Source organism: Scyliorhinus canicula, chromosome 8 (genome assembly GCF_902713615.1).
Source record: "Scyliorhinus canicula chromosome 8, sScyCan1.1, whole genome shotgun sequence".
In the NCBI taxonomy this organism is placed as follows: Eukaryota; Metazoa; Chordata; class Chondrichthyes; order Carcharhiniformes; family Scyliorhinidae; genus Scyliorhinus; species Scyliorhinus canicula.
Genome location: NC_052153.1, coordinates 41602970 through 41630314, shown reverse-complemented (window position 1 = coordinate 41630314; position 27345 = coordinate 41602970). Strand labels below are relative to the sequence as shown.

General features: G+C 46.6%; 1 protein-coding gene across 2 annotated transcripts in view; it reads right to left on the bottom strand.

Moving 5' to 3' along the window:
• Nucleotides 1-1350: 1350 nt before the first annotated feature.
• The window catches only part of LOC119970192 (coiled-coil domain-containing protein 17-like), a 40766-nt gene continuing 14771 nt past the window's right edge, over nucleotides 1351-27345 (bottom strand). Inside the window, exons 6-13 of one of the 2 annotated variants that reach the window (XM_038804422.1) lie at nucleotides 24136-24275; nucleotides 22287-22457; nucleotides 20751-20941; nucleotides 15390-15475; nucleotides 10715-10930; nucleotides 8291-8513; nucleotides 6054-6164; nucleotides 1351-1636 (exon numbers count right to left, since the gene is read on the bottom strand). In XM_038804422.1, the coding sequence (XP_038660350.1) occupies nucleotides 1457-1636; nucleotides 6054-6164; nucleotides 8291-8513; nucleotides 10715-10930; nucleotides 15390-15475; nucleotides 20751-20941; nucleotides 22287-22457; nucleotides 24136-24275 (1318 nt within the window). In that variant the 3' untranslated portion in view covers nucleotides 1351-1456. The remainder of the gene's footprint in view (nucleotides 1637-6053; nucleotides 6165-8290; nucleotides 8514-10714; nucleotides 10931-15389; nucleotides 15476-20750; nucleotides 20942-22286; nucleotides 22458-24135; nucleotides 24276-27345) is intronic. The other variant, XM_038804423.1, reaches the window with a different exon arrangement.

Sequence of the window (27345 nt, the reverse complement as noted above, 5' to 3'; positions counted from 1 at the left end):
TTCTTCCCACATGTTCTGAAAGACGTGCTGTTCGGTGAATTGGACATTCTGAATTCTCCCTCAGTGCACCCAAACAGGCACCGCAATGTGATGACTGGGAGCTTTTCACAGTAACTTCATTGCTAATGTAAGTGACAATGCAGATTATATAAAGCATTGTGACATTGTAAAGAACAAAATCCACATAAAGAAACTTCTCCTAATCTCTCCTCCCTCTCTGAGTGACAATTTTATAGGCGCATCGTCATGGACTCCCCTAATCAAGGCATCCAAGCACTTCACAAACCTTTATTCAATCTCTGCTTACTCTTCTCATTCCTATGGAACGAGTCCCAGTCTGTCAAGTCACCCCTTACAACTTGAGTTTCTTAACACTAATATCATCCTTGTGAATCTATGCTGTATGCATTCTATATCTTTAATGGCCTTTCGATAATGGGAAACACAGTATCCCAACTGTGGCCTAACCCACATTATTGATGAATTATTATTTACATATTATTGTCTCCTTTACTTTTTGTTCTAATTCCTTCTCCTCTTGAATATGATGTTCATTGACTCATAGAATTTACAGTGCCCAAGGAGGCCATTCGACCCATAGTGTCTGTACCCGCCCTTGTAAAGAGCTCCCTATTTAAGCCCAAGCCTCCACCTAATCCCCGTAACAAATATTTTTTTGGACACTAAGGGCAATTTAGCATGGCCAATCCACCTAACCCGCACGTCTTTGGACTGTGGGAGGAAACTGGAGCGCCCGGAGGAAACCCACGCAGACACGGGGAGAATGTGCAGACACCGTACAGACAGCAACCCAAGCCGGGAATTGAACCTGGGACCCTGGAGCTGTGAAGCAACAATACGAACCACTGTGCTACCGTGCCGCCCACTATGATCCTAACTCATTCTCCTCTTGAATGCAATGGTTTATTTTGTGTCCAATGGGGGCCACACCCACGGTGACCATTCAACACATGTCAGCTTGGGTTATCAGTGTCTGCGTTCTAGTCGACTATCAAGATTGTGGTTACTGAGCCTGGTATTGTCACCCATAATCCACATATATACAACTCCAGCAGAGGGGTCAGATCAAACGAGAACCAGTTGCAAGAGGATCTGCTACACTGGTTCATCTTTGATCCTCCTGCGTGAGTATAATGCACAATGTCTACTGGTTGAGACTAGAGTCCTCCTTAATCTCCATGATTTTATACCAAGCTCAGCTATATTTTATATTCAAAGCTATTACATATATTTCCTGCAGGTGTCGCAGTACCTACGAGAGTTTAAACATCACATTTCAGCAAAATCTCCCATTGACCATGAGCAACACCCCAGGAGACCTTGTGGAAGTTCTGCTTGATTTTTGCAAATTCTTTAATATCATGCGACTGAAACAATGTAGTTTTCTTGCAGCTTTTTTGAATTTTGGTTTGCCTTGGCATCCGGTGGCTTTGAATCATCCTGACTGAATTCTGGCTGAAGCAGAATGCTGCAATAACATCACATCCGCGGAAGGAGGTGGAGGGTCCACAGTCTCCTCAAAAGAGGGAAAAGCCAGCTGCGTGGTCGGGTAGCGGTAAGATGAACGGAAAGACGAAAGTGGAGCATCGATGGGGATAGTGGTGCGTGCTGAAGCCTGAAACAAAACAGCGCAGTGTTTGTCCAAGTAATTATTAACTTCCCTATACTTTATTAAATTCAATTCAGACCATTCCGATTTGAAATGTAGACAATTGCAGCATAAGACATGGCCATTCGACCCATTGTGTTTGCTCTCTGCTTAATCAATCCAATGCTAAGGCATGGTACAAATATAAAAGATTCATGGAATTTACAGTGCAGAAGGAGGCCATTCAGCCCATCGAGTCTGCACCAGCTCTTGGAAAGAGCACCCTACCCAATGTTAACACCTCCACCCTATCCCCATAACCCAGTAACCCCACCCAACACTAAGGGCAATTTTGGACACTAAGGGCAATTTATCATGTCCAATCCACCTAACTTGCACATCTTTGGACTGTGGGAGGAAACCGGAGCACCCGGAGGAAACCCACGCACACACGGGGAGGATGTGCAGACTCTGCACAGACAATGACCCAAGCCGGAATCGAACCTGTGACCCTGGAGCTGTGAAGCGACTGTGCTATCCACAATGCTACCGTGCTGCCCTTGAAATGTTATGCATTTTGAATCGGATGCAAACCCAAAGCTTCCTCATTATAAACCTGTCAGAGGTCAGTATTATCACTGAAATTATTATCGATACTGTCACATATAAACTATAATTAAATTGCTGCCTTTCGCTGTGAATGTGTCTATCTGAAGCACTTCTTCATTTTCATGAGTAGCATCAATCAGTCAAATGGCACCAAGTGGTACAGTTGGATTGACACTCACTCAAAACAATTACCGTAATGATGCATGAAGAAATCCTGACAAGTCCCACTTGCAAAACAGCTGTTCCCAATTAGTGATCTCACTCAGCACAGCAGTTGGCAAATTGTTAATGGGGAGAATCATCCAGAGGTTCCCAACAACAACGGAACCTTGCATTTATACAGCATCTTTAATTGTGTGAAACATCCCAACTTGCTTCACAGGAGTGTAATCAGGCAATCACCCCCCCCCCCCCCCCCCCCCCCCCCCCACCAGAAATCATCTGAAACTCTGCTCATTATTTTCTAACAAGTACCCCAAGTCCCAATCACCTATCCCCCACCCATCGCCCATCCCTAAGCTTCTCACTGATCTACACTGAGTCTTGGTTAAGCCTTGATTCTAATGTGCTTAATTTTTGTTTTCAATGCTTCCATTACCTCATTCTCTTCCTGCCTCTGTAACCTCTTCCATCTCAACAACCCTTCACGATAACTACGCTCATCTAATTCTGGACCCTTGAATATTCTGTGTTTAACTGCTCCACCACTGGCGAACATACCGTCAGCTGCCTTAGTCCAAAGTTCTGGAATTTCCTACCTAAACTTTTCCGTCCTTTCCTCCTCTAAAATGTTCCTTAAAGGCTACTTCTTTGGTCAGGTTTTTGGTCTTTGTCACTAATATTGCCTGATGTCAAAGTTGACTTTATGATGGTTGTGCAGAAGTGCTTTGGGCCATTTTATTACAGTGAATATGCTGCTGTTGTGGTCACTGGACAATGATCAGGGTTAAAAAGCCTTGTCTGGTGTCTGCTTTCTAGAAGAGGGATGTTGAGATCAAATGAAGCTGAAATACAGCAGGATTTAGATCGTTTGGAGACTTGGGCGGAGAGATGGCAGATGGAGTTTAATCCGGACAAATGTGAAGTAATGCATTTTGGAAGGTCTAATACAGGTCGGGAATATACAGTGAATGGTAGAACCTGCAAGAGTATTGACAGTCAGAGAGATCTAGGTGTACATGTCCACAGGTCACTGAAAGGGGCAACACAGGTGGAGAAGGAAGTCAAGAAGGCATACGGCATGCTTGCCTTCATTGGCCGGGGCATAGAGTATAAAAATTGGCAAGTCATGTTGCAGCTGTATAGAACCTTAGTTAGGCCATACTTGGAGTACAGTGTTCAATTTTGGTCGCCACACTACTAGAAGGATGTGGAGGCTTTAGAGAGGGCGCAGAAGAGATTTGCCAGAATGTTGCCTGGTACGGAGGGCATTAGCTATGAGGAGCGGTTGAATAAACTTGGTTTGTTCTCACTGGAACGAAGGCGGTTGAGGGTGACCTGATAGAGGTCTACAAAATTATGAGTGGCATAGACAGAGTGAATAGTCAGAGACTTTTTCCCAGGGTAGAGGGGTCAATTACTAGGGGGCATAGGTTTACGGTGCGAGGGACAAGGTTTAGAGGAGATGTATGAGGCAAGTTTTTTACACAGAGGGTAGTGGGTGCTTGGAACTCGCTGACGGAGGAGGTGGTGGAAGCAGGGACAATAGTGAAGTTTAAGGGGCATCTTGACAAATACGCGAATAGGATAGGAATAGAGGGATACGGACCCCAAAAGTGTAGAAGATTTTAGTTTAGACGGGCAGCATGGTCAGCGCAGGCTTGGAGGGCCGAAGGGCCTGTTCCTGTGCTGTACTTATCTTTGTTCTTTGAAATCAATCAACACATCACAAATCAGGAACTGAATTTGGGAATTTCCTGGTAAACCACAAATCTAGAGCAATATTCTGGGGTCCTTGGCTTGAATCCCACCACAGTAGATGATAAAACTGTCCAGTAGCAGGCATGGGTTAGCTGACAGATTTTGGCCTCCTCCTGTGGTTTAGTCATGTAGGTCACTGAACTGGCAAACCACAAATCTAGGGCAATGCTCCGGCCTTTCAGGTTCGAATCTCAGCATGATTGATGGTTCAATTTCAATTCTGAAATAAAACTCCTGGCCTATAAGGACTTCTCAGGTAAGCCATTGAAGAAGGCGGTCTACTCCTAATGAAAGATCATCAACCTGAAATGATAATCCTACATTTCTCTCAAACAGATGCTGGCAGATGTGCTTCCAGCATTTTAGTTTTGTAAGAAGTCTTACAACACCAGGTTAAAGTCCAACAAGTTTGTTTCAAACACAAGCTTTCGGAGCACTTTCCGAAAGCTAGTGTTTGAAACAAACCTGTTGGACTTTAACCTGGTGTTGTAAGACTTCTTACTGTGCTCACCCCAGTCCAACCCTGGCATAGGTTGTACATCACTGTGCCAGGCATCACTGCGTGTCTAACGATACATGCTTTATTGTGTATTCCAGGGCCAGCCGATGATCGCCCGGAATGTCTCAGACAAGCCACAGCCGTACAGGACCACGTCCATCCGCCACAGGGAGACACGCCAGGGAGGGGAAGGAAGACGGACAGGAAGGCCCTCGACCGAAGCCAGGGCACAGGAAACGGACGCACAGAGGACCGACACAAAAGACACTGACAAACAAAGGATGGTCAGGACACAGACGGCATGAAACGGACAAAAGAGGACGGAGAGCCAGGACAGTGACGGACAGAGGACGGGGACTCAGGATAGTGACGTACAGAGGACGGCCAAACAGATGTTGGACAGACTGGACACAGCCCCTCACATGGGCCGGAGACAACCTCCATCGGTCAAAGGCTCAACCCAGGAGACCTCAGACCTGGGGTCCGATGAGGGCATGAACCTTGCGTTACTGCTGTCACCCACACCCTCCACCATCGCAGATACCCTCACCTCAGTTGGGTACATTAGTGATGAGGCTTCTGGGACACTGACTGGTGCGCACCACACGGCTGGACCGGTGCGGCAGGTGGAGGTAGGAGCAGCAGAGGGGGGGGGGGGGGGGGGGGTTGTCCCTCGAACATGGCGGGGATGAAAGATTGCGCCAGTATAAAGGCATCATGCACATCGCTGGATACTGGGCGCACACTGCATGATCTTCATGCGGTGGTCACAGACCACCTGAATGTTCATGGAGTTGGTCCCCTTTCTGTTCATGAACACGCCCCTGTTCTCCAGTGGTGGACATATGGCGACATGCACCCCATCAATCACCCCCTGGATCCTGGTATCCTGGCCACGGAGGCAAATCCCGCTGCCCGGGCATTCTGGTGTGCGCGGTCCTCTGGAAACTGGATGTACCGATCGGCGATGGCATACAGGGCATCGGTGACTGCTCGGATACACTGGTGCACCGATGCCTGGGAAATACCGAACAGGTCACCGTTTGGCGCCTGGAACGACCCCGTTGCGTAGAAGTTGAGGGCAACCTTCACCTTGACGGCCACCGGGATAACATGACTTCGGCCCATCCGGGCTGCTGAATAGCGGGGGGCCCGGAGAATCGCCAAACTTAGCACCTCGGGCGATTGTCCGGGTGGCGTGGCGGCGACCTCGATGACAAACCCTTTTGTCAGTTGGGAAAACGACGGAACGGCGTCAGACAGGCGTCGCGCAAAAATCCGGCGCGAACGGCGATTCTCCTGTGCTTGGGAGAATCCCGCCCTCTATATGTTTCGGTGCCCGGCAAAGGCTGGTGTTTCGGTACTCATTTGGTATGAAGAAACTCAAGTTTGGAATTGTGAAAAAATCTTTCTTACCAGTGGTGGATATTTATACAGTCGAGCATTATTGGTATCAATAGCAGCAGTAGTCTGGATATTGGCATCTCTTGCATTGACTAAACGAAGATATAACTCCATATTTTCCAACTAGAAGAAGAAAAGCAAGACAGCAGAAAATATATTGTATGTCAGTTTTAATTTGCACATCCAGATACGATCTTTGGATCTAGAGGATAAATTAGCATTTCCAGATCCTCATGCCCTTAGTTACTGTTTATGAAATGTCATCATATCTCCAGGTTCCTTTCTCAAGAGCAGACTGTCCCCTGAATTCAAGATTGATAACTTTGAATGATTGTTATTTCATGGCACAAAAACTCTTGGGCTACTTCAATTATTTAATTTAAATTACTGAATAATGTTTTTGAGCATAAACAACGTCAAATTAACAGTGGCGAACATTTAATAATAATAATCTTTATTGTCACAAGTAGGCTTACATTAACACTGCAATGAAGTTACTGCGAAAAGTCCCTAGTCACCACACTCCACGGGCTGGTTTAGCTCACTGGGCTAAATCGCTGGCTTTTAAAGCAGACCAAGCAGGCCAGCAGCACGGTTCGATTCCCGTACCAGCCTCCCCGGACAGGCGCGGAATGTGGCGACTAGGGGCTTTTCAAAGTAACTTCATTGAAGCCTACTCGTGACAATAAGCGATTTTCATTTCATTTTTCATTTCATTTCATTTTCCAGCGCCTGTTCGGGTACACAGAGGGAGAATTCAGAATGTCCAAATTACCTAACAGCTCGTCTTTCGGGACTTGTGGGAGGAAACCAGAGCGCCCGTAGGAAACCCACGCAGACACGGGGAGAACGTGCAGACTCCGCACAGACAGTGACCCATGCCGGGAATCGAACCTGGGACCCTAGTGCTGTGAAGCAACAGTGCTACCCACTGCAAAAGCTTGTAGTGCCCTTGACGTAGAAAATGTCCCAAAGTCCAAAGATGTGCAGGTTAGATGGATTGGCCATGATAAATTGCCCTTAGTGTTGGGTGGGGTTACTGGGTTATGGGGATAAGGTGGAGGTGTTGACCTTGGGTAGGGTGCTCTTTCCAAGAGCCGGTGCAGACTCGTTGGGCCGAATGGCCTCCTTCTGCACTTATAATTCTAATTCTATGAAAGTGCTTCCCTCACAGATGTGAAGGGAGGGGCAGCAGTTGACTGGAGCTGTCTGAAACCTTCCTTTTCCAACTAGCCTTCAGTGGTTGTTAAGCAGCTGGTGGAGACCTTGGGAAGCTTGAACTATTCTCAATGTTAACAGTTACAGCAGGGAAAACTAACATTGAATGTATTTGGATACTGCTATGGCAATTGTGGTCAGTCAACTAAATCAACACAAACGCATGCAGACTTCTCTCATGACTACAAATGCATGAATTTACAAATGAAAAGACCATCAAGAGCGACCCCTCCAGACAATAGTGAAGCCATGGAGACCACCCAGCTACAAGTGGCAAGAAAGTGCAGCCAATTTATACAGTCCACTGGCAAACTCCTTATTGCCTCCCCCGGGCAACCAATCATGGCTCCTGAATACTGCAGGAGTCCAATCAGAGCTAACTCGTGTGAGGGCAGCACGGTAGCATTGTGGATAGCACAATGGCTTCACAGCTCCAGGGTCCCAGGTTCGATTCCGGCTTGGGTCACTGTCTGTGCGGAGTCTGCACATCCTCCCCGTTTGTGCGTGGATTTCCTCCAGGTGCTCCGGTTTCCTCCCACAGTCCAAAGATGTGCAGGTTAGGTGGATTGGCCGTGATAAATTGCCCTTAGTGTCCAAAATTGCCTTTAGTGTTGGGTGGGGTTACAGGGTTATTGGGATAGGGGGAGGTGTTGACCTTGGGTAGTGTGCTCTTTCCAAGAGCCGGTGCAGACTCGATGGGCCGAATGGCCTCCTTCTGCACTGTAAATTCTATGATAACTGATATGTCCTCTTCTGTCAGCTCCCTTTTGAAGGACTGCAGACACAGTAGCACTTCTGATCTGAATTTCACACCCAGATTCTCAGCATTTACTGTACTCCTCACCAAATCCTTTTATCATTTTAAACAGCGCATGGACTCGATTTCATTAATTTGTCTAACTAAGCTTACAACCACAGGTTTAATGTGAATTACTAACTCATTATTAGAAAACTTTAAAATGGTTCAATTAAACTCCCACCTAAATAATGAAGGGCATTCACCATCTCAGACACCACACAGATTATTTTACCTGAGGTACTCCATTTAGTTCACCAGTAGTCATGGATGGTTTCACTGGTAGGATTCGTACAGGAACCTTCCATCGGCCACTGATTACGCGATTCTGGGAGTCAAAAATATCAATCTTGATCCAGCCTCTTGAGACGAGACGGTTGATGTCCTGCCCATAGGGATCATAGCCCCCTGAAGCCTGCAGCTCCATTATAAGACTAATGCCTGGAGATGGACGGACCCTGGTATATAACAAAATGGATGAATAAAATCCAGGGAATACGATGGTTAATTCCTGTTTTAATATACTCAAACCATTTAATATTAGCGTCTACTTTTCCATTTAATTTTCGGGTCTTTAATGCCATTGCCTGATTGAGCACACAGGTTCACAACCTACGCACAGGCCTCGAGACTTAAGTCCCAACATTTAAGGTGTTGACCTTGGCTCAATGATAGCACTCATGCTTCTGAGTTTAAAGGGCAAAGTTCAAGGCACACTCGAGACTTGGAGCTGGATTTTACAGCACCCCCCCCCCCCCCCCCCACAGGTAAAATATGGCTTGTCCACTCCTTCCCGCGCACCTTCCACCGAGCCCCACAATACAGGGGTGGGTTATGTTACCACCCGCTCTTAGGCCTATTGAGGCCTTAAAATAGCCAAATATTACCTATGTAAAGCCCTCTATCTCCTTCCACTGCCATAATATGTTGGGTAATGGAAGGTGGGAAAGAGCGGGAAGGTTGGTTTTTCACACAAGGCTAGAAAGAGGAGTATATCCTTTTCAGTGGGGGAGGGGGCTGCACTGTATGCATTGGGGCATCTCCATGCCCTAAGATTGTCTCTCTCCACCTGTCCTCCAAACCACCCCCCCCCCCTCCCCCCCAGCTTATCCCAGCTTTCAGACCAATTTTTGTCCCTCTATCAACCAAAACAGATCATCTGGTCATTTATTTCACTGGTTGTGGAGCCTTGCTTTGCACAAACTTCGACAGAGAGCACACTTCAAAAAAACCTTATTGCTTGTAAAGTGCTCAAGGATGCCCTGAGACCATGTAAGGTACTAATTTCTGCAATTCTTTCTTGTTCCTTTCTATGTTAACTTGCTCACGGTAGGAACAGTAAATGAGGCACTGGGTCAATACAGTACTCCTGTTTCACTTGCAGAATCCTAGGGGTGGCCCATGAGCCTCATCGTCCTTTGAAAAAGGCAGGTGGTTTGTGGGACAGGGTACCGAATTGGTGAAATTAGCTCACATCATGTTGGGGCGGGGGGGGGGGGGGGGGGGGGGGGGGGGGGGCAAACATTGTTTTCAGGATAATGGTCGCAGGAAAACTCTTGAGACCTTTCTTCAATCCCCGATAGGACGATTTGTGAAACACTGCTATATCCATATTTAAAAGGTCATAAGAGTACTAACTTTCAGAAGTCCTGTTCATTCTTATTTATATTCGTCTCTGCCCCTGACCATTACTTTCCCCTTCTTTCGTGATATTGAAATTCAACCAACCAGTCAGCGAACTCAGCCAGTCAACTAGTAAAACATCGAACCAACCAGTTAACCTTCCATCTATAACCAGCGTTCTACCGACAGGCCAAGCAAATACCGTAACACACTGTCATAGCATTTAGAGTACAGAAGGAGGCTATTCGGCCCATTGAGTCTGCACCTGCCCTTAGAAAGAGCTTCCCACTTAAGCCAATGCCTCCACCCTTTCCCCATAACCCAGCAACCCCACCTAACTTTTTTTTGGACACTTAAGGGCAATCTGGCATTGCCAATCCACCTCAGCTGCACTGTGGGAGGAAACTGGAGCACCTGGAGGAAACCCACGCAGACACAGGGAGAACGTGCAGACTCTGCACAGGCAGTGACCCAAGTTGGGAATCGGACCTGGTACCCTGGAGCTGTGAAGCAACTGTGCTAACCACTGTGCTACTGTGCTAACCACTTTCTGAAGTAGCGTCTCATTACATAGAACATACAGTGCAGAAGGAGGCCATTCGGCCCATAGAGTCTGCACCGACCCACTTAAGCCCTATCACCATAACCCAATAACCCCTCCTAACCTTTTTTGGTCACTAAGGGCAATTTACCATGGCCAATGTACCTAACCTGTACACCTTTGGACTGTGGGAGGAAACCGGAGCACCCGGAGGAAACCCACGCAGACTCGGGGAGAACGTGCAGACTCTGCACAGGCAGTGACCCAGCAGGGAATCGAACCTGGGACCCTGGCGCTGCGAAGCCACATGAAGCTGCCATGCTGCCCAATTGAAGTTGCCCCGAATGAGAATTGAAGATAGATCCCAACTCTACACCAGCGACTTCCAAATGGCACTTTGCCTAACAGAAGGCCCTTTTCACTGAGTATTACACATGCTTTATGTATTAAATTGGTGAGTTGTTAAGTTGAAAAATAATTTGTATCGATAAGCACCTGGGCACAACTTGCTTGATTGCCAAGATTGCTCTGTTGCCTCTGTTAATCTCTGGAAAATAGGCCGGTAAGTTATCAATATCACAGTAGACAGCCGGAAGTGGAGAGGGATCTCCCATTTCCTGTCCGCCATGATACAGCCCCACCACCAGGCGGCAAACCCGATACCTGGGATCCAATCCCAGGAGAAAATCATAGAACACCACAAAGCCAGCTCTGAAAGAAAATTGGCGAAGGAGTTAATAGAAATTTATAACATTAATAGCTTATCCAAAATGTCTAGAATATCACACGCAAACTCTACCTCTCACAGAATGTTTTGTGAGGCTCCATTCCCGGCATACAACATAGAACAGTACAGCACAGAACAGGCCCTTCGGCCCTCGATGTTGTGCCGAGCAATGATCACCCTACTTAAACCCACGTAACCCGTATACCCGTAACCCAACAATCCCCCCATTAACCTTACACTACGGGCAATTTAGCATGGCCAATCCACCTAACCCGCACATCTTTGGACTGTGGGAGGAAACCAGAGCACCCGGAGGAAACCCACGCACACACGGGGAGGACGTGCAGACTCCACACAGACAGTGACCCAGCCGGGAATCGAACCTGGGACCACTGGAGCTGTGAAGCATTGATGCTAACCACCATGCTACCGTGAGGCCCCATGTACTGATACAACTTCATTGTGTCAGTACTTTGGAGCAGTGAAGTGTGTGTCAACAATGAAAGGTGCTGAACTCCACTAGAAAAACTCACATAAGTTTAACTCTCTGATATTTGACAAGATCCTATCTGAACAAACTGTTTATTTCACTTTCCCATTTTCAATTTTGTTGGCCAGCTCTAAATATTAAGGAAGTTACCCGTATCAAATTAGATTGATAAGGGCAGCATGGTAGCACAGTGATTAGCACAGTTGCTTCACAGCTCCAGGGTCCCAGGTTCGATTCCCGGCTTGGGTCACTGTGCACAGTCTGCACATTCTCCCCCTGTCTGCATGGGTTTCCTCCGGGTGCTCCGGTTTCCTCCCACAGTTCAAAGATGTGCAGGTTAGGTTGATTGGCCATGCTGAATTGCCCTTAGCATCTAAAAAGGATGGGTGGGGTTACTGGGATAGGGTGGAGGTATGGGCTTGGGTAGGGTGCTCTTTCCAAGGGCCGGTGTAGACTCGATGAGCTGAATAGCCTTCTTCTGCACTGTAAATTCTATGATTAGATTAATTCATTAACTAAATTAGGAATTCCAGATCTCAGGGTGTAGGCAGAAGGCACAGCGACAATGGTGGAGCAATTATAATGGTAGATACTCAAGAAGTCAGAATTAGAGGAGCAGAATAATCTCAGGGGAGGTGTGCAACTGGGGAGATATGACAGCCGAAGGGACAAAACCACAGAGCAATTTGAAAACAAGAATGAGATAATCAAGGTGTTACCATGCTAAAATCCAGAGAGGGTCAGTAAGTACAGGAATGATGGAGATAATGGAATTTGGTATGTGTGTTAAGATATCAACAAGGGTGGTTTGGACAGTGGAAGATGAGAGGCCGGCCAGGAAAACAATGGAATACTTAAGTCTGGAAGTAAAAAAGGCTTGGATCAATGTTTCAACAGCAGTTGAGCTGCGCAAAGGTGGGAATAGGCAATGTTACTGAGGGTGAAGCAAGCAGTCGAGGTGCTAGAATATCATCTCTGGGTCAAATTGACACCAAAGCCCAAATGTTTTGCTTCAGCCTTAAGTCTGTGACCTAGGAGAGGGATGGAGCAACAAGGTATGTGCTTGGGACTGAAGACAAAGGCTTCAATCTACTCAATATTTTGTTGGGGGAAATCTCTTCTCATCCAGTATAGGATGTTGGATAATTAGTGTGTCAAATGAGAGGCAGTGGAGCGATTGAGGGGGATAGTGATGTAGTGGAGTTGAATGTAATCAATATACATGTGGAAACTGACATTGTATTTTCCACTGACGTCACCGAGGGGAAGCATGCATGTGAGAAATAGGAGGTGCCAAGGACAAATCTTTGGTACCTCAAGGGCAACGATCTTCTAAGCTGCACAGGTATGCAGCCATGCTGCAATTGGGAATGTGTCGGGCTGGGAACATAAGCAACATTCCCTTTTTAACATGCATTATAACAAGCTGGCTGCTTACAGCAAGCAGAAGTTATTGGGAATATTGACGAGACATAATTGTGCAGCAGTAGGAAGAGAAAACATTTTGCAGATGATCCTCTGGCTACGATGAGATGGATTAGAATGAAATCAGGTAAGAGCACTCCTACCCAGCAGGATGATCGTGAAGAGGTGTTGGAGGACGTTGGTGTGGTCAACAAAGGCTGCAGAGAGGTCAAGAAGGTACTCGTAATCTTCAAAGGTTCCCCTGTATATGTGGCCAACCTGGCCCTGGTGCCTCGCAGGCCCAGGGGCGAGGTATCCATCCAGAGACGCTGGAAGGTCTGTTCCCCAGCGATGGGAGACTGTATCCTTCTCCATTCATAGAGAATGGCCGTTGACGAAGAGTGTTATCTTTACCGGGGCAACCTTAGGGGTGATAATGTGGTTTAGTTGCATTATTTCGTCCTCTACAGGCTGATTGACTTGCAAGTGAGCCTGAGGTGGCTTTGGCTTCCGGCGTGGGCTACACGCGTACTGCTGATTCTGACAGCCTTGCGTGGGTTGTGCCCTTTGGCCACACATACAGCAGCCTTGTAGTTTTCCAGAGAAGCTTCCCTGGTACTTCGAAGGTTATCTGGCCGTCTTTTGAGATGCCAGAATGTCCTGGCTAAATGTTGAGTCAGTGGTGGGTGAGGCACGTGGGAGTCTTCGCTGGGAATGCTGACTTTTCTATATGAGGGTCCCCCCTCGCCCCACCTGAGAACGCTACTGTCCATAATTCCTTGGAGTTCCTGGGTCCCTTTCTTGGCGTTCTCCAAGAGTAGTGCTCGTTCTGTGGCCCTTTTGAGGTCAAGGTGTGTTCTGCCAACAATTATTTTTTGTATTGCGACAGTATTGATCCCTCTCTCATCGCCAATGCCTGAAAGTGCTGCGTGTAAGGCCAAACAAGTTTATTTTAAACCAAAATACAAATATCCCAGCCTGGACTATCAGGAATTGTCGCTCCGGTCTGGGAACTACGTTTAAATGTCCCACTCACGAGCCGCAGCTTGGTGGGCTGTTGCTTGCTCAATTCTATGAAGCCCACAAAGGATCAATCAGCGATCCCCCATGGTCCTCGTGAGAGCTATCACAGATAGGGAGAGACAATATTTTTTTTAATTTTTTTTTAATACGAATTACACGATTATGACTGGTTTAGATAAGGTGAACAAACAAATTAGCATTAGCTAATGATAGAAGGACCAGGGGACACAGATTTAAGGTTCTGGGCAAGAGATACAGGGGGAGCAGAGGAAGAATTTCTTTATGCAGTAAGTGGTAATGAGCCGGAACCTGATGCCCACCAGAGCTGTAGAAGCAGAGATGATGAATGATTTCAAATGGATGCGCACTTGTAGGGCTACTGGGAATGAGCGGAGAACTGGGAATGAGCGGAGAAATGGGACTGATTGGATTGCTCTCCAGGGAGCTGGCATGAACTCAATGGGTCAAATGGCTGCAATAACTCTGGGCTTTGCGAAAAAACTGGATACAATGCTAATTGCTATTGTTCAAAGTGGAAACATTAACGTTCATTGGCAGTTGGTTTCTTCCTGAACTCCTGCAATTGTTTTCAACAGGACTATCTTTGCTGAAGTTTTTTTCAAAGTACTCCCAATAAGAATTTTATTCTTAGGGTTTGATTTACCACACACGCTACACATTCTTAAAGGTATTTGCTATATAAGACGTACCTAAAATAGTCAGAATTATACCAACAAAAGAAACCAGAAATCCCAATTAACATAAAAACTAGGAGCAGGAGTAGCCACCTGGCCCTTCGAGCCTGCTCTGCCATTCAATGAGAGCATGGCTGATCTTTTACATAGAATTTACAGTGCAGAAGGAGGCCATTCGGCCCATCGAGTCTGCATCGGCTCTTGGAAAGAGCATCCTACCCAAGGTCAACACCTCCACCCTATCCCCATAACCCAGTAACCCAACCCAACACTAAGGGCAATTTTGGACACTAAGGGCAATTTAGCATGGCCAATTCACCTAAACTGCACATCTTTGGACTGTGGGAGGAAACCGGAGCACCCGGAGGAAACCCGCGCACACACGGGAAGGATGTGCAGACTCCGCACAGACAGTGACCCAAGCTGGAATCGAACCTGGGACCCTGGAGCTGTGAAGCGATTGTGCTATCCACAATGCTACCGTGCTGCCCTTGTGGACTCAGCTCCAATTAAGAACTAATTTGTTTTTTTTTAATTCGTTCATGAAATGTGGGCTTTGCTGGGCCAGCATTTATTGCCCATTCCTGATAGCATTTCAGAGTCAACCACATTGCTGTGGAATTGAAGTGTAGGTCAGGCCAGGTAAGGACAACAGATTTCCTTCCCTAAAGGACATTCGTGCACCAGATGGTTTTTTCCGACAATGGTTTCATGGTCATCTTTGTTTGGTAAACATATTAAAGGAAGAATTTTATCCTCAATCTCCAGGCAAATAATTTATTTTGATGATATAGTTTTACAGCCCCTCAAGAACCTACTGAATGGACTCACACTGGATCATAAGGTGCAGGTCCCAAGCCCTCACTGGAATCTAGAAAATGTTTGGCAAGAGTTGGAGTTTGAGGCCTGGGATCCTCCTAAATCAATGAAAAACAAAAGAGAGAGTTTAACAGAAGGTTTGATTTACCACACATGCTGCACATTCTTACAGGTTTTTGCTGTATAAGACGTACCTAAAATAGTCAGAATGCAAGCAACTTCAGTGTAAAAAAAATTGTAATGCTGAATTCTGGCAAGTACTATTGCGGATTATTTGCCTGTGTCTTTATAAAAAAAGCCACTTATCTGTTTGGACATGAAATGTTCTTCCTTCAGTAAACCCAATGTTCCATTTGCAACTGCCAGCTTGTTCTGTTTAAATATTCTTTTGCTCTCAAGGATAACCTTCATAAATTTGGAGAATTTGGGAAGTTCCTCATAATCAAGGACCCAGCAATGAGCTGTCCTTGATTTCGCATTAGACTGGCAGCCTGAAGGAGAACAAATATTCCCACTGGTGCTGGCTGTGATTGGTTTGCATTACCCCGAGCTCAAACTGATTTGTCTGCACTACCCATGATCACACTGATTGGTCTGCACTACCCCTGAGCTCATGCTGATTGGTCTGTCCTCTATCTCAGAGCTCACACTGATTGGTCTGTCCTATCTCAGGGCTGATGCTGATTGGTCTGTCCTATCTCAGAGCTCACACTGATTGGTCTGTCCTATCTCAGGGTTGATGCTGATTGGTCTGTCCTATCTCAGAGCTCACACTGATTGGTCTGTCCAATCTCACAGCTGATGCTAATTGGTCTGTCCTATCTCAGAGCTCACACTCATTGGTCTGCCCTATCTCAGGGCTGATGCTGATTGGTCTGTCCTATCTCAGGGCTCATGCTGATTGGTCAGTCCTATCACAGGGCTAATGCTGATTGGTCTGTCCTATCTCAGAGCTCACATTGATTGGTCTATGCTATCTCAGCACTCACACTGATGCTATTTGAAATTGGTGTCTGGGCTTAGAGCTCATCATAATACTTTTGCTCAGTACGACCAAGTGTCTAATACATTTCCTAATCTTGTTTATAGATAAAAATTCATTGGAAAAGTATAATAATATAGATGATTACAAAGGTAGATTTGGATGAGAAAAGAGAGCAGGCTTGAGTGCAGCATAAATGTTTGTGAGGACTTTTTGGGCTGAATGGCCCATTTCTGTGCCATATATCCTATCGACCGTCTGGCCAGTGGTGAAACAGTGAAGCAAAGTCACTATCGCACTCTAGATAAGCACCTCTATTAGATATGTTCTTAACCTTCCTGGGTTCCAGTAAAAAATGTCCAGGTTGACAGTCCGAACCTTTACACAATATTCTCAATGGGTTCTCACTGATGATTTTAGGAAGGACTTGGTAAGGTCCATGTTAAGGCAACACTGCTCTTGAAATGTTATTTATCTGGAGAATTGATCTTCTTTGTTTTCACTTTTTATTTTGTTTTAGCGAGGTCCAGAGACACAAAACTTGGGCTGATACCTCAGAAAAGTACTGAGGAAGTGCCGCACTGTCACAGGTGACATCTTTCAGGAAAGATGTTAAACTGAGTTTCCCATCTGCTTTCTCATGTGGAAATAAAAGAACCCACAGCGCTATTTTGAAAAGAGGGGTCCTCCCCGGTGTCCTGGTCAATGTTTATCCAATGTGCGGAGTCTGCACGTCCTCCCCGTGTGTGCGTGGGTTTCCTCCGGGTGCTCCGGTTTCCTCCCACAGTCCAAAGATGTGCGGGTTAGGTGGACTGGCCATGCTAAATTGCCCATAGTGTCCTTAAAAGGTAAGGTTGGGGGGGGGGGGGGGGGGGGGTTGTTGGGTTACGAGCATAGGGTGGATACGTGGGTTTGAGTAGGGTGATCATTGCTCGGCACAACATCGAGGGCCGAAGGGCCTGTTCTGTGCTGTACTGTTCTATGTTCTATGTCACTAAACCAGATTAACTCAATATTATAACGTAGCTGTAAGTGAGGCCTAGCTGTGTCCAAATTGCCTGCATATATATTATCATCATATGTGGTCCCTTTGTTCAAGAAGGGGAGTAGAGATAACCCCGGTAACTATAGGCCGGTGAGCCTAACGTCTGTGGTGGGTAAAGTCTTGGAGAGGATTATAAAAGATACGATTTATAATCATCTAGATAGGAATAATATGATTAGGGATAGTCAGCATGGTTTTGTGAAGGGTAGGTCATGCCTCACAAACCTTATCGAGTTCTTTGAGAAGGTGACTGAACAGGTAGACGAGGGTAGAGCAGTTGATGTGGTGTATATGGATTTCAGTAAAGCGTTTGATAAGGTTCCCCACGGTCGGCTATTGCAGAAAATACGGAGGCTGGGGATTGAGGGTGATTTAGAGATGTGGATCAGAAATTGGCTAGTTGAAAGAAGACAGAGAGTGGTAGTTGATGGGAAATGTTCAGAATGGAGTTCAGTTACGAGTGGCGTACCACAAGGATCTGTTCTGGGGCCGTTGCTGTTTGTCATTTTTATAAATGACCTAGAGGAGGGCGCAGAAGGATGGGTGAGTAAATTTGCAGACGACACTAAAGTCGGTGGAGTTGTAGACAGTGCGGAAGGATGTTGCAGGTTACAGAGGGACATAGATAAGCTGCAGAGCTGGGCTGAGAGGTGGCAAATGGAGTTTAATGTGGAGAAGTGTGAGGTGATTCACTTTGGAAAGAATAACAGGAATGCGGAATATTTGGCTAATGGTAAAATTCTTGGTAGTGTGGATGAGCAGAGGGATCTCGGTGTCCATGTACATAGATCCCTGAAAGTTGCCACCCAGGTTGATAGGGTTGTGAAGAAGGCCTATGGTGTGTTGGCCTTTATTGGTAGAGGGATTGAGTTCCGGAGCCATGAGGTCATGATGCAGCTGTACCAAACTCTGGTACGGCCGCATTTGGAGTATTGCGTACAGTTCTGGTCGCCTCATTATAGGAAGGACGTGGAAGCTTTGGAACGGGTGCAGAGGAGATTTACCAGGATGTTGCCTGGTATGGAGGGAAAATCTTATGAGGAAAGGCTGATGGACTTGAGGTTGTTTTCGTTAGAGAGAAGAAGGTTAAGAGGTGACTTAATAGAGGCATACAAAATGATCAGAGGGTTAGATAGGGTGGACAGCGAGAGCCTTCTCCCGCGGATGGAGGTGGCTAGCACGAGGGGACATAGCCTTAAATTGAGGGGTAATAGATATAGGACAGAGGTCAGAGGTGGGTTTTTTACGCAAAGAGTGGTGAGGCCGTGGAATGCCCTACCTGCAACAGTAGTGAACTCGCCAACATTGAGGGCATTTAAAAATTTATTGGATAAGCATATGGATGATAAGGGCATAGTGTAGGTTAGATGGCCTTTAGTTTTTTTTTTTCCATGTCGGTGCAACATCGAGGGCCGAAGGGCCTGTACTGCGCTGTATCGTTCTATGTTCTATGTTCTATTACAACACTTCAAGTGTACTTCATTGGCTGTAAAGTGCTTCAGGAGGTCCTGAGGTTGGGAAAGGTGCTATGTAAATGCAATGATGTGGCGATGCCGGCGTTGGACCGGGGTGAGCACAGTAAGAAGTCTTACAACACCAGGTTAAAAGTGTCTACATGCCCGATCTTCCTGGAGATCCTCTCCACTTTGAGCTTGAGGAAGGAGCAGTGCTCCGAAAGCTAGTGTTTGAAACAAACCTGTTGGACTTTAACCTGGTGTCGTAAGACTTCTTAATGTAAATGCAAGTCATTCTTTAATTCTAAAGTTCTGTCTGTTCAGTCCCAATCCGAACCTGTTACAGCCCTGCTTTAACAATGTCAATTACTACATCAGTCATCCTTCTGGTTAAGAACGAGAGTATAAGTTGCGTCATCTTATGACCATGTAGCTTTGTGTTGTGAACCTGTATTCAGTGGCAACTGTACTGAGAAGCAATGAGACCCTGAAAGAAGTTACAGAATTCAGTTCCTTCAGTCCTGTCCTAGGGGAGGAAACAGCCTTAAGTTTCACGGCAAGACATATCAGGTTTACTCTGCTTGGCTCCTCCTAATGCAAAACCGTGAGCCACTATTAGATGCTTTACGATTTTCAATGTGACAAGGTGGTTCAATTTGTTTTACCATTAACAATTCAACCTTTGTTCCCCACCTCCCACTGAAGGCAATGACTCATTCTGGCAGCAACCTGCCAGCACCTTTCCCAATCTCCCATCCTTCATGTTTGAACAATGAGTGCCAGCAGCATAATCGGACCATGGAGACATCACGTCCAAGCCCCTACTCTTCCTCCCTGCCCCAACCACACACACTTAGTATCCTTATTTAAAAAAAAATTACATACTACACAATGGTCGTTTAGCTACACATTGACTTTTAAAATGGCTACCAAAAGCTGAACAGAAATATATAAATGTTGCAACCTGGAAACAGGCCAAACAGCTCAGTTTGTAACATGGGAACAGGCCAGCACCTATATTGTGTAAATAATCCTAATCACATTACCCACTCTGTCCATTCTCTTCTCCTTCATCCATCTATCCCAATCTAATTGGGAATATTAACAGTGGGCGCGATTCTCCGCAAATGCGGCAAATCGTAAAGGCTGCCGTGAAACTGGCCGTGTTTCACGGCAGCCTCCGCGCCCCCTCTCGGGACCCGATTCTCCCCCCCGGGCGGGGCTAGCAGCGGGGCCTCATGAAGCACGGCATCGCGGCCTTAGCGACCGTCGCTAAGTCTGCGCGCCAAGCGTCACTCCGGCTGACGCGCACGATGACGTCAGCCGCGCATGCCCGGGGCCGTCATCTCCCTCGGCCGCCCCGTGGACTGATCCTGCAGGGCGGCGGAGGGAGAAAGAGTGAGTCCGTTACAGACGCACTGCCCGCGATCGGTGCCCACCAATCGCGGGCCCATGCCCCCCTTGGCACGGCCGTGCCAATCGGGGCCCTGGATGCCCAGAACGGGCATGTTGCGGCCGTTTTTACGACGGCAGCAAGCAGGTGTGTTTGCTGCCTTAAAAACGGTTGTAAAGGCCTGGGAACTCCGCCCATCGGCCTGGGGAGAATCGCTGTTCGCCGTAAAAAACGGCGAGCAGCGATTCGTGTCGTGGGGGGGTGAGAATAGCGGGAGGGCGTGAAAAATGTCGGGGACGCCCTCCCGCTATTCTCCGACCGGTCGTGGGCAGTGGAGAATCGCGCCCCTGATATTTCATCCTGTACCTATGGTCTGTCGATGGTCACTTCCATACTAGTGGAAGCAATCTTCCTCATGCTTTTCGTCTTTAATGCTCAGGACCCACACATACCCGTTTGGTGCCCCACGCTGCGCGATCTGGTCACAATCTGCACTTACCATTGGGAGGAATGGAGGAGTTCGAGCTGTCACATTGGGAAGGTCTCGTGTCTTCGAGGTCCTCATGCGACGCTGAAGGCGCTGAATCTCCATCTCTTGTTTCAAGATGTCAATCTCAGTCTTCAGAGCTCTCATTTTCTGATTGCTATCTTTCCGAGTTAGCTGACGTTGATCGTTTTCATCTCCATCTACTAAAAATTACATTTTGATGTTCAATTACAATGTTTTATGCCCTTCTCATAGCAAATTGTGTGAATGTATGGGAACTAAAGTCTTTCTTAAAACAAAATCCAATTATAGGGCAATTTAGCGTAGCCAATCGACCTACGCTGCACATCTTTGGGTTGTGGGGGTGAGACCCATGCAGACACAGGGAGAATGTGTAAATTCCACACGAATGGTGATTCGTGGCCGGGATCAAACCCAGGTCCTTGGCACCATGAGGCAGCAGTGCTAACCAGTGTGCCTCAATAATATGCCTTAACCTCAAACTTCACTGGGGTTGAGACATACTTTTCCTTCTTGCAGATATGTGACATTTAACTCTCTCCACCAGACACACTCACTTTCTCTATTCAGGTACCATGCCCTTAGACGGCATTAACAACCATGGACTTCCTTGTGTTGGTCCATGGCTATGTTTGATAAGATAGTGCAGTGGGTTGCGTGGCCTTCTGTAGGTTTTGATTGAGCAGGAGACTCTCCTGATCTCAATGCCCACCGTAGATGTATTGGAAGGATCTGCAGGTTGACAATCAACCACGTTATGAATGTACGCTCCTTCAAGCCCCATCAAGTCTCAGAGTGAGACTCAAGTGGGACACTACCACTGTGCAACAAGGTTTCTGCTAAATACTCTGGGACCTTTTAATTATCCTGTCATAAGGGCAGGTGTATTCATTGTTCAGCAGTGGCTCAGTCTCTAACATTCTTGTCTCTGTCAGAAGGTTGTGGGTTTAAGTCCCATTCCAGGATTGGAGCACAGAAATCCAGGCTGACACTCTAATGCAGTACTGGGCGAGTGCTGCACGGTTGGAAGTGCTGTCTTTCAGGCCACATCTAAATTTAGCCTCTCAGGTGGATGTAACAAAAAATCCTATGGCAATACAATAATTTGAACAAGAACCACGGGTTCTTATTGGTGTCCTTTAAACAACGTCACAAAAAATTTCATTGTCACATTATTGTTTGTGGGATATTACTGTGTGAAATTGGCTGCCGCACTTTCTATAGTTTAACGGTGATTAGATTTCATAATTAATTGTAATTAAAACATTTTGAGAGATCCTGAAGGTGTGACTTTTCTTTAAACAGACAAACTGGCCTATCACAGGAAATCCAACCAGCCTAAGAACAATCAAAAGTGTATCGCACGTTCTTTCTCAATATAATAATACATGTCTACAGGTGTTGATGCTACAGGTGAGATAGCTTTGTTTCTAACCTGACCTCTCACAAACACAATAAAACTGCACTGTGCTGGCTTTTTAGCATCCAAGAAAGAAAGAAGTACTGACGGTACTTTCAGGAGCTTACTCGATAACATAAGCTTTTGGCCGATGGAAGTCTTGAGTAGTTTTTGACTTGTGCGGCTCCTTTGTCCTTTTAGCTGTAGTTGGAGAATTTCGTCTTCCAGCCTCTGGTTTTCCACCTCCAGCGAGATCAGCTCCGAATCCAAATTGCGTTTAAAGGTGCTGTGTTGTTCCCCTGTTAATCAAGGTGGTGTCTGTTCAAATTCAGATTTCAATAAACATTACTTAAATAGGGGTGGGCCCCCGATACTTAGGTGGGGAGAAAGCCAGAGACACCGGAGGCACTGACAAATCATTTTCATTTCTTTAGTCCAGGTGTGAAAGCCAGCAGTGCAAGACCGCAGCTGCGGATGGTTTCCAGCAACCGGGATAGATCATGGACGGAATTCTCCGTCCCGCTAGCCCGGTTTTCCAGTGCGACGCGCTCCGCCGGCAGCGGGATTATCTGTTCCCGCAGCCGGCCAATGGAGTTTCCCATTGTGGGCCACCCCCACACCATTGGGCAACGCTTGAGTGCGCTGCCGGCGGGGAGGAGACGGAGCATCCCGCAGCATGTGTTTGACAGGGGGAGCTCAGAGCAGTAATTAGGAGGGAGGAATCACACGTTGAAAGGGGATGATTGGCAGATCGCAGGGCAGGAGGCTCGGGATCACAACGCTGCAGAGAGTCAGAGGGTTTGCTCTAGGATCTGGGACAGGGGGGAGGGGGGGATCACTCATATCTCCTCTTAGATCAGAAGCAGGGCTCGGCAAATCACCTCATCTTTGTAGGCAGCTACTCTCATATTCATTTAGCTGCAATTCCTGGGAAATCGAGCCAGCTGTCTGGCTGGTGTTAAATTTAAATCAGGCTCTCAATTGCACTGTGGGGTGCAAATGGTTCACTTGTTTAGGATCTGGAGTTGCATTTAGGTGAGGATAATATGGGTTGTCTCCCGAATGGACATTCGTGAACATGAAGAACATTGGGATTTACAACAATCTGATAGCTACATGGTCACTTCACTGACACCAACCATTTATTTCCACGTTTTCTTTCCACTGTTCTCAAGTGTCAGGATTTGAAGTCGCAATCTTGAGATTATTGAACCAGGACTCTGGATTACTACTCCAAAAAATCATAGAATTATTCGACCCATCGGGTCTGCACTGGTCCTTGGAAAGAGTACCCTACGCCTCCACCCTATCCCCGACCTAACTAAGGGGCAATTTAGCTTGGCCCATCCATCTAACCTGCACATCTTTGGACTGTGGGATGAAACCGGAGCACCCGGTAGAAACCCACCCACTGACGGGAAGAAAGTGCAAACTCCACGCACACAGTATCCGAGGCCGGAATTGAACCCGGGACCTTGGAGCTGTGAGGCAGAAGTGCTAACCACTGTGCCACCATGCCGCCCCTTGTCTTTATAGCACCCAGGCTGTTTCTTTGACGGCCTACCTTGCCAGCTGTTTTGGGCTATTAAACAGCTTCAATATTGCAGCATCTGATAGCTGAGGTGCCTCAATTGTTTAGGAATAATTGTTGAATTATGTACCTTCCTCTGTTTTTCTGTTACAAATGTGCACACCTAAATGTTGTGTTTTCACATTAAACTAGGCCAGTTCTCATGTAAGGTCATTTGCGAGGGGAACCACTCAGAAAGACCAATCACAGCAAGGGCCTGGTCATGATCTGAAAATAACAGTTTGCTCCTTCGTTCAAAGGTCAAGCTGCCTTTGTGCTGGCCAGTAGGGGATATACACTGATTGATGTACACGTTAGCACAACAGGCTGGCAATATTCCTCACAGGTATAAATAACGTTCCCTTACTCTAGCACCATTAATAAACAAACTTTTACACAACCCATACTGTGGTTCCTCTCTTTCCGGTGAGTTCTTGGGTGCTTCACTCTCTGTTCCAGTTGCAGAGCTTCAGCCAAGAGGTCATGCAGTTGGATGAGGATCAGCTGATCATTGCCGCCATTCTGCAGGTAGGAAAGCCGCAAGGTGCTGGAGAAGAAAGTCAGATACATGAATCGTCAGGACAAATCGCACCGGGAGTCGCATTACCCAATCCTGCTGAAAAATAGACTGCACGGCTCTTGCCTGCCATTCCCAAAAAAATGAGTTGCCATCAGTTAGGCCATCTGTGGAAGAGCGGAGCAGAGGACAAGACACCAAGGGGATGATGGCGTAAGGGTGGTATCACTGGATTGTCATGCAGAGGCCCAGGCTAATGCTCTGACACAGGTTGCTTCTTTGAAATTCTTTCATGAGATGTGGGCATCGCCGGCTGTGCCAGCATTTATTGCCCCTTCCTCATTGTCCCTTGAACTGAGTGTCTTCTTGGGCCACTTCAGAGAGCAGTCAACACTGCTGCCTCACCGCGCCAGGGATCCAGGTTTGATTCCGGCCTTGGGCGACTGTCTGTGTGGAGTTTTCATGTTCTCCCCGTGTCTGATTGGGTTTCCTCCGGGTGCTCCGGTTTCCTCCCACAGTCCAAAGATGTGCAAATTAGGTGGATTGGCGTGCTAAATGGCCCTTAAAGTCCAAAGATGTATCGGTTAGGTTATGGGGTTACGGTGATGGGGCAGGCGAGTGGGTCTAGGTACAGTGCTCTTTCGAAGGTCGGTGCAGACTCAATGGGCTGAATGGCCTTCTTCTGCACTGCAGTGATTCTACGAAAAGTCAACCCTATTGCTGCCGGTTTGAAGTCACATGTAGGCCAGACCAGGTAAGGATGGCACATTCCGTCCCCTAAAGGATTTCAGTGAACTAGATGGATTTTTACGACAATCAATGATAGTTTCATAGCCACTATTACTGAGACTGTAAGAAGTCTTACAACACCAGGTTAAAGTCCAACAGGTTTGTTTCAAACACGAGCTTTCGGAGCACGGCTCCTCCTTCAGGTGAAGAAGGAGCCGTGCTCCGAAAGCTCGTGTTTGAAACAAACCTGTTGGACTTTAACCTGGTGTTGTAAGACTTCTTACTGTGCTCACCCCAGTCCAACGCCGGCATCTCCACATCATGATTACTGAGACTAGCTTTTATTCCAGATTTATTAATTGAATTTAAATTCTACCAGCTCCTGTAGTGGGATCTGAACCCATGTCATTAGCCTGGGTCTCTGGATTACTAGTTCAGTGGCTTTATCATCTCCCCAAATCCCACCAAATATGGCAGAATTTAAATTCAATAAAGAAATCTGGAATTAAAATCGAGTCTCAGTAACGATGAAACTACTAGATTGTTGTAAAAACCAATCTGGTTCATTTTTGGCCTCTATGTGACTCCAGACCCACAGCAGTTTGGTTGATTCTTAACTGTTGTCTGAAATGGCCATTCCACAGAACCCAAACCACACAGAAAAGGCAAAAAAGGAATAAAACTGGACAAAGTTTGAGGTCAATCCCAACTGGGATTGACCTCAAAACTGGACATGACAAGAGCAAACCCTGCCCTGTTGACCCTCCAACGTCCTCATAGCTAACACCTGGAGACTTGTGGAAAAGCTGTCTCAGATGCCTCCATGGCCATCCCTGGGTCTGCCCTATCTGACTGACAGGGTAGGCCTAGCTGAGGTGGCAGAGACCACAATCACATACAGATGGGAGCTTGCCCTGGAAGTCTTCAAATTGACTCCATAAGAATTTACACTAAAAACACTAATAAATTAGGTTAAGATTCAAGGAAATTACTGCAGATGCTGGAATCTGAAACAAAAACAGAAAATACTGCGCAATCTTAGCATGTCTGACAGCATCTGTGGAGAGAGCAAACGTTTCGAGTCTGGATGACTCTTTGTCAAAGCTGGCGGGAACTGGAAATAGGGTCAGATTTGTGCTGTTATTGGGGGGGGGGGGGGTGGAAGAGTGGAACGGTGGAGCTGGATTGGGATCCAATGATAGATGGAGATTGACAACGATGTTGTGGATAGAAAGACAAAAGGAATGTAAATGGGGGTGATTAAGCTAAGAAGGGTACCGATCGTGGCACATAAAGAGATTAGAGTGTGTGAAAGGCAGAACAGAGTAGGACAACTAGGAACAAGGAACAGTTGGCGGAAGTGAGGTGGGGGGAACGAGGGACAATGGTGAGGGGAAAACAGATCAATGGAAGAAATGAAAATAAATTAACAGAAATAAAAATGGGGTGACGGTGAAGGAGAGAGTTCACACTCCTGAAGGTGTTGAACTAAATGTTAATAGGAAGGAGGTCCTATTCTGCAATAATGTGCAGGAGCAAATGGCAGTTCGGATGAAAATAAAAGGTGTGACTGATGTTAAAGAGATGAGCTGCAGGAGTGTTGTGCTCAGGACATGGAGTCGGTGAATCAGTTTAATAATCTCACCAGGTCAGAAAAGGTGAGCACAAGTGCAGATACATCTACATCCTGTAGAACACACAAATTCTCCTTTACTCTGTTCAGTCACATATACTCCATCACCTCACTCTACTTTGCGCTCCGCAGCACCCACTGTGCCAGTTCAATGCCTCAACTCCACTTTCCACCCTCTATCACTGCCACTCACCTCAATCCTCATGTAAACTGATATTGCCGCAGCTTCCTGATTCTCAGCAAACATCCTCGAATTGAACCGGCAAAAGTTCCACTTGTTACGCATCTGCCTGTAGTCACCCTCCCTGAATTCACTGCATCTACCAGATGAAAACACGTCTTACAGGCACACGCAGGTGTTGTGCCCCTTGAAAGAGACATTTGGGGCAGGACAGTACTGGAGATGGACCGTCACAGATCGGGGGGTTGGTAAGTGGAGAGCAGGAAGTCATGGAGCTAAGAGTCCCTGACCATCAGAGATGAGGAGACTTGGACTAAATGCCTTTGACCAACAAGTTCATACAAGACTGCGTCGTGTTGACTTAATTTCAGCACCAAATAAACATTTTAATATTTCCTTGACTGAGTCATGTTCAAATATTTTCTCCTCATGATTAAGAACCGCAGCTGATGCCATTTCCAGATTTCTCACAGTAACACAGAATGGTTACAGCACAGGTCATTCAACCCACTATGTACATATAATAATCTTTATTAATAATAATCTATATTATTATC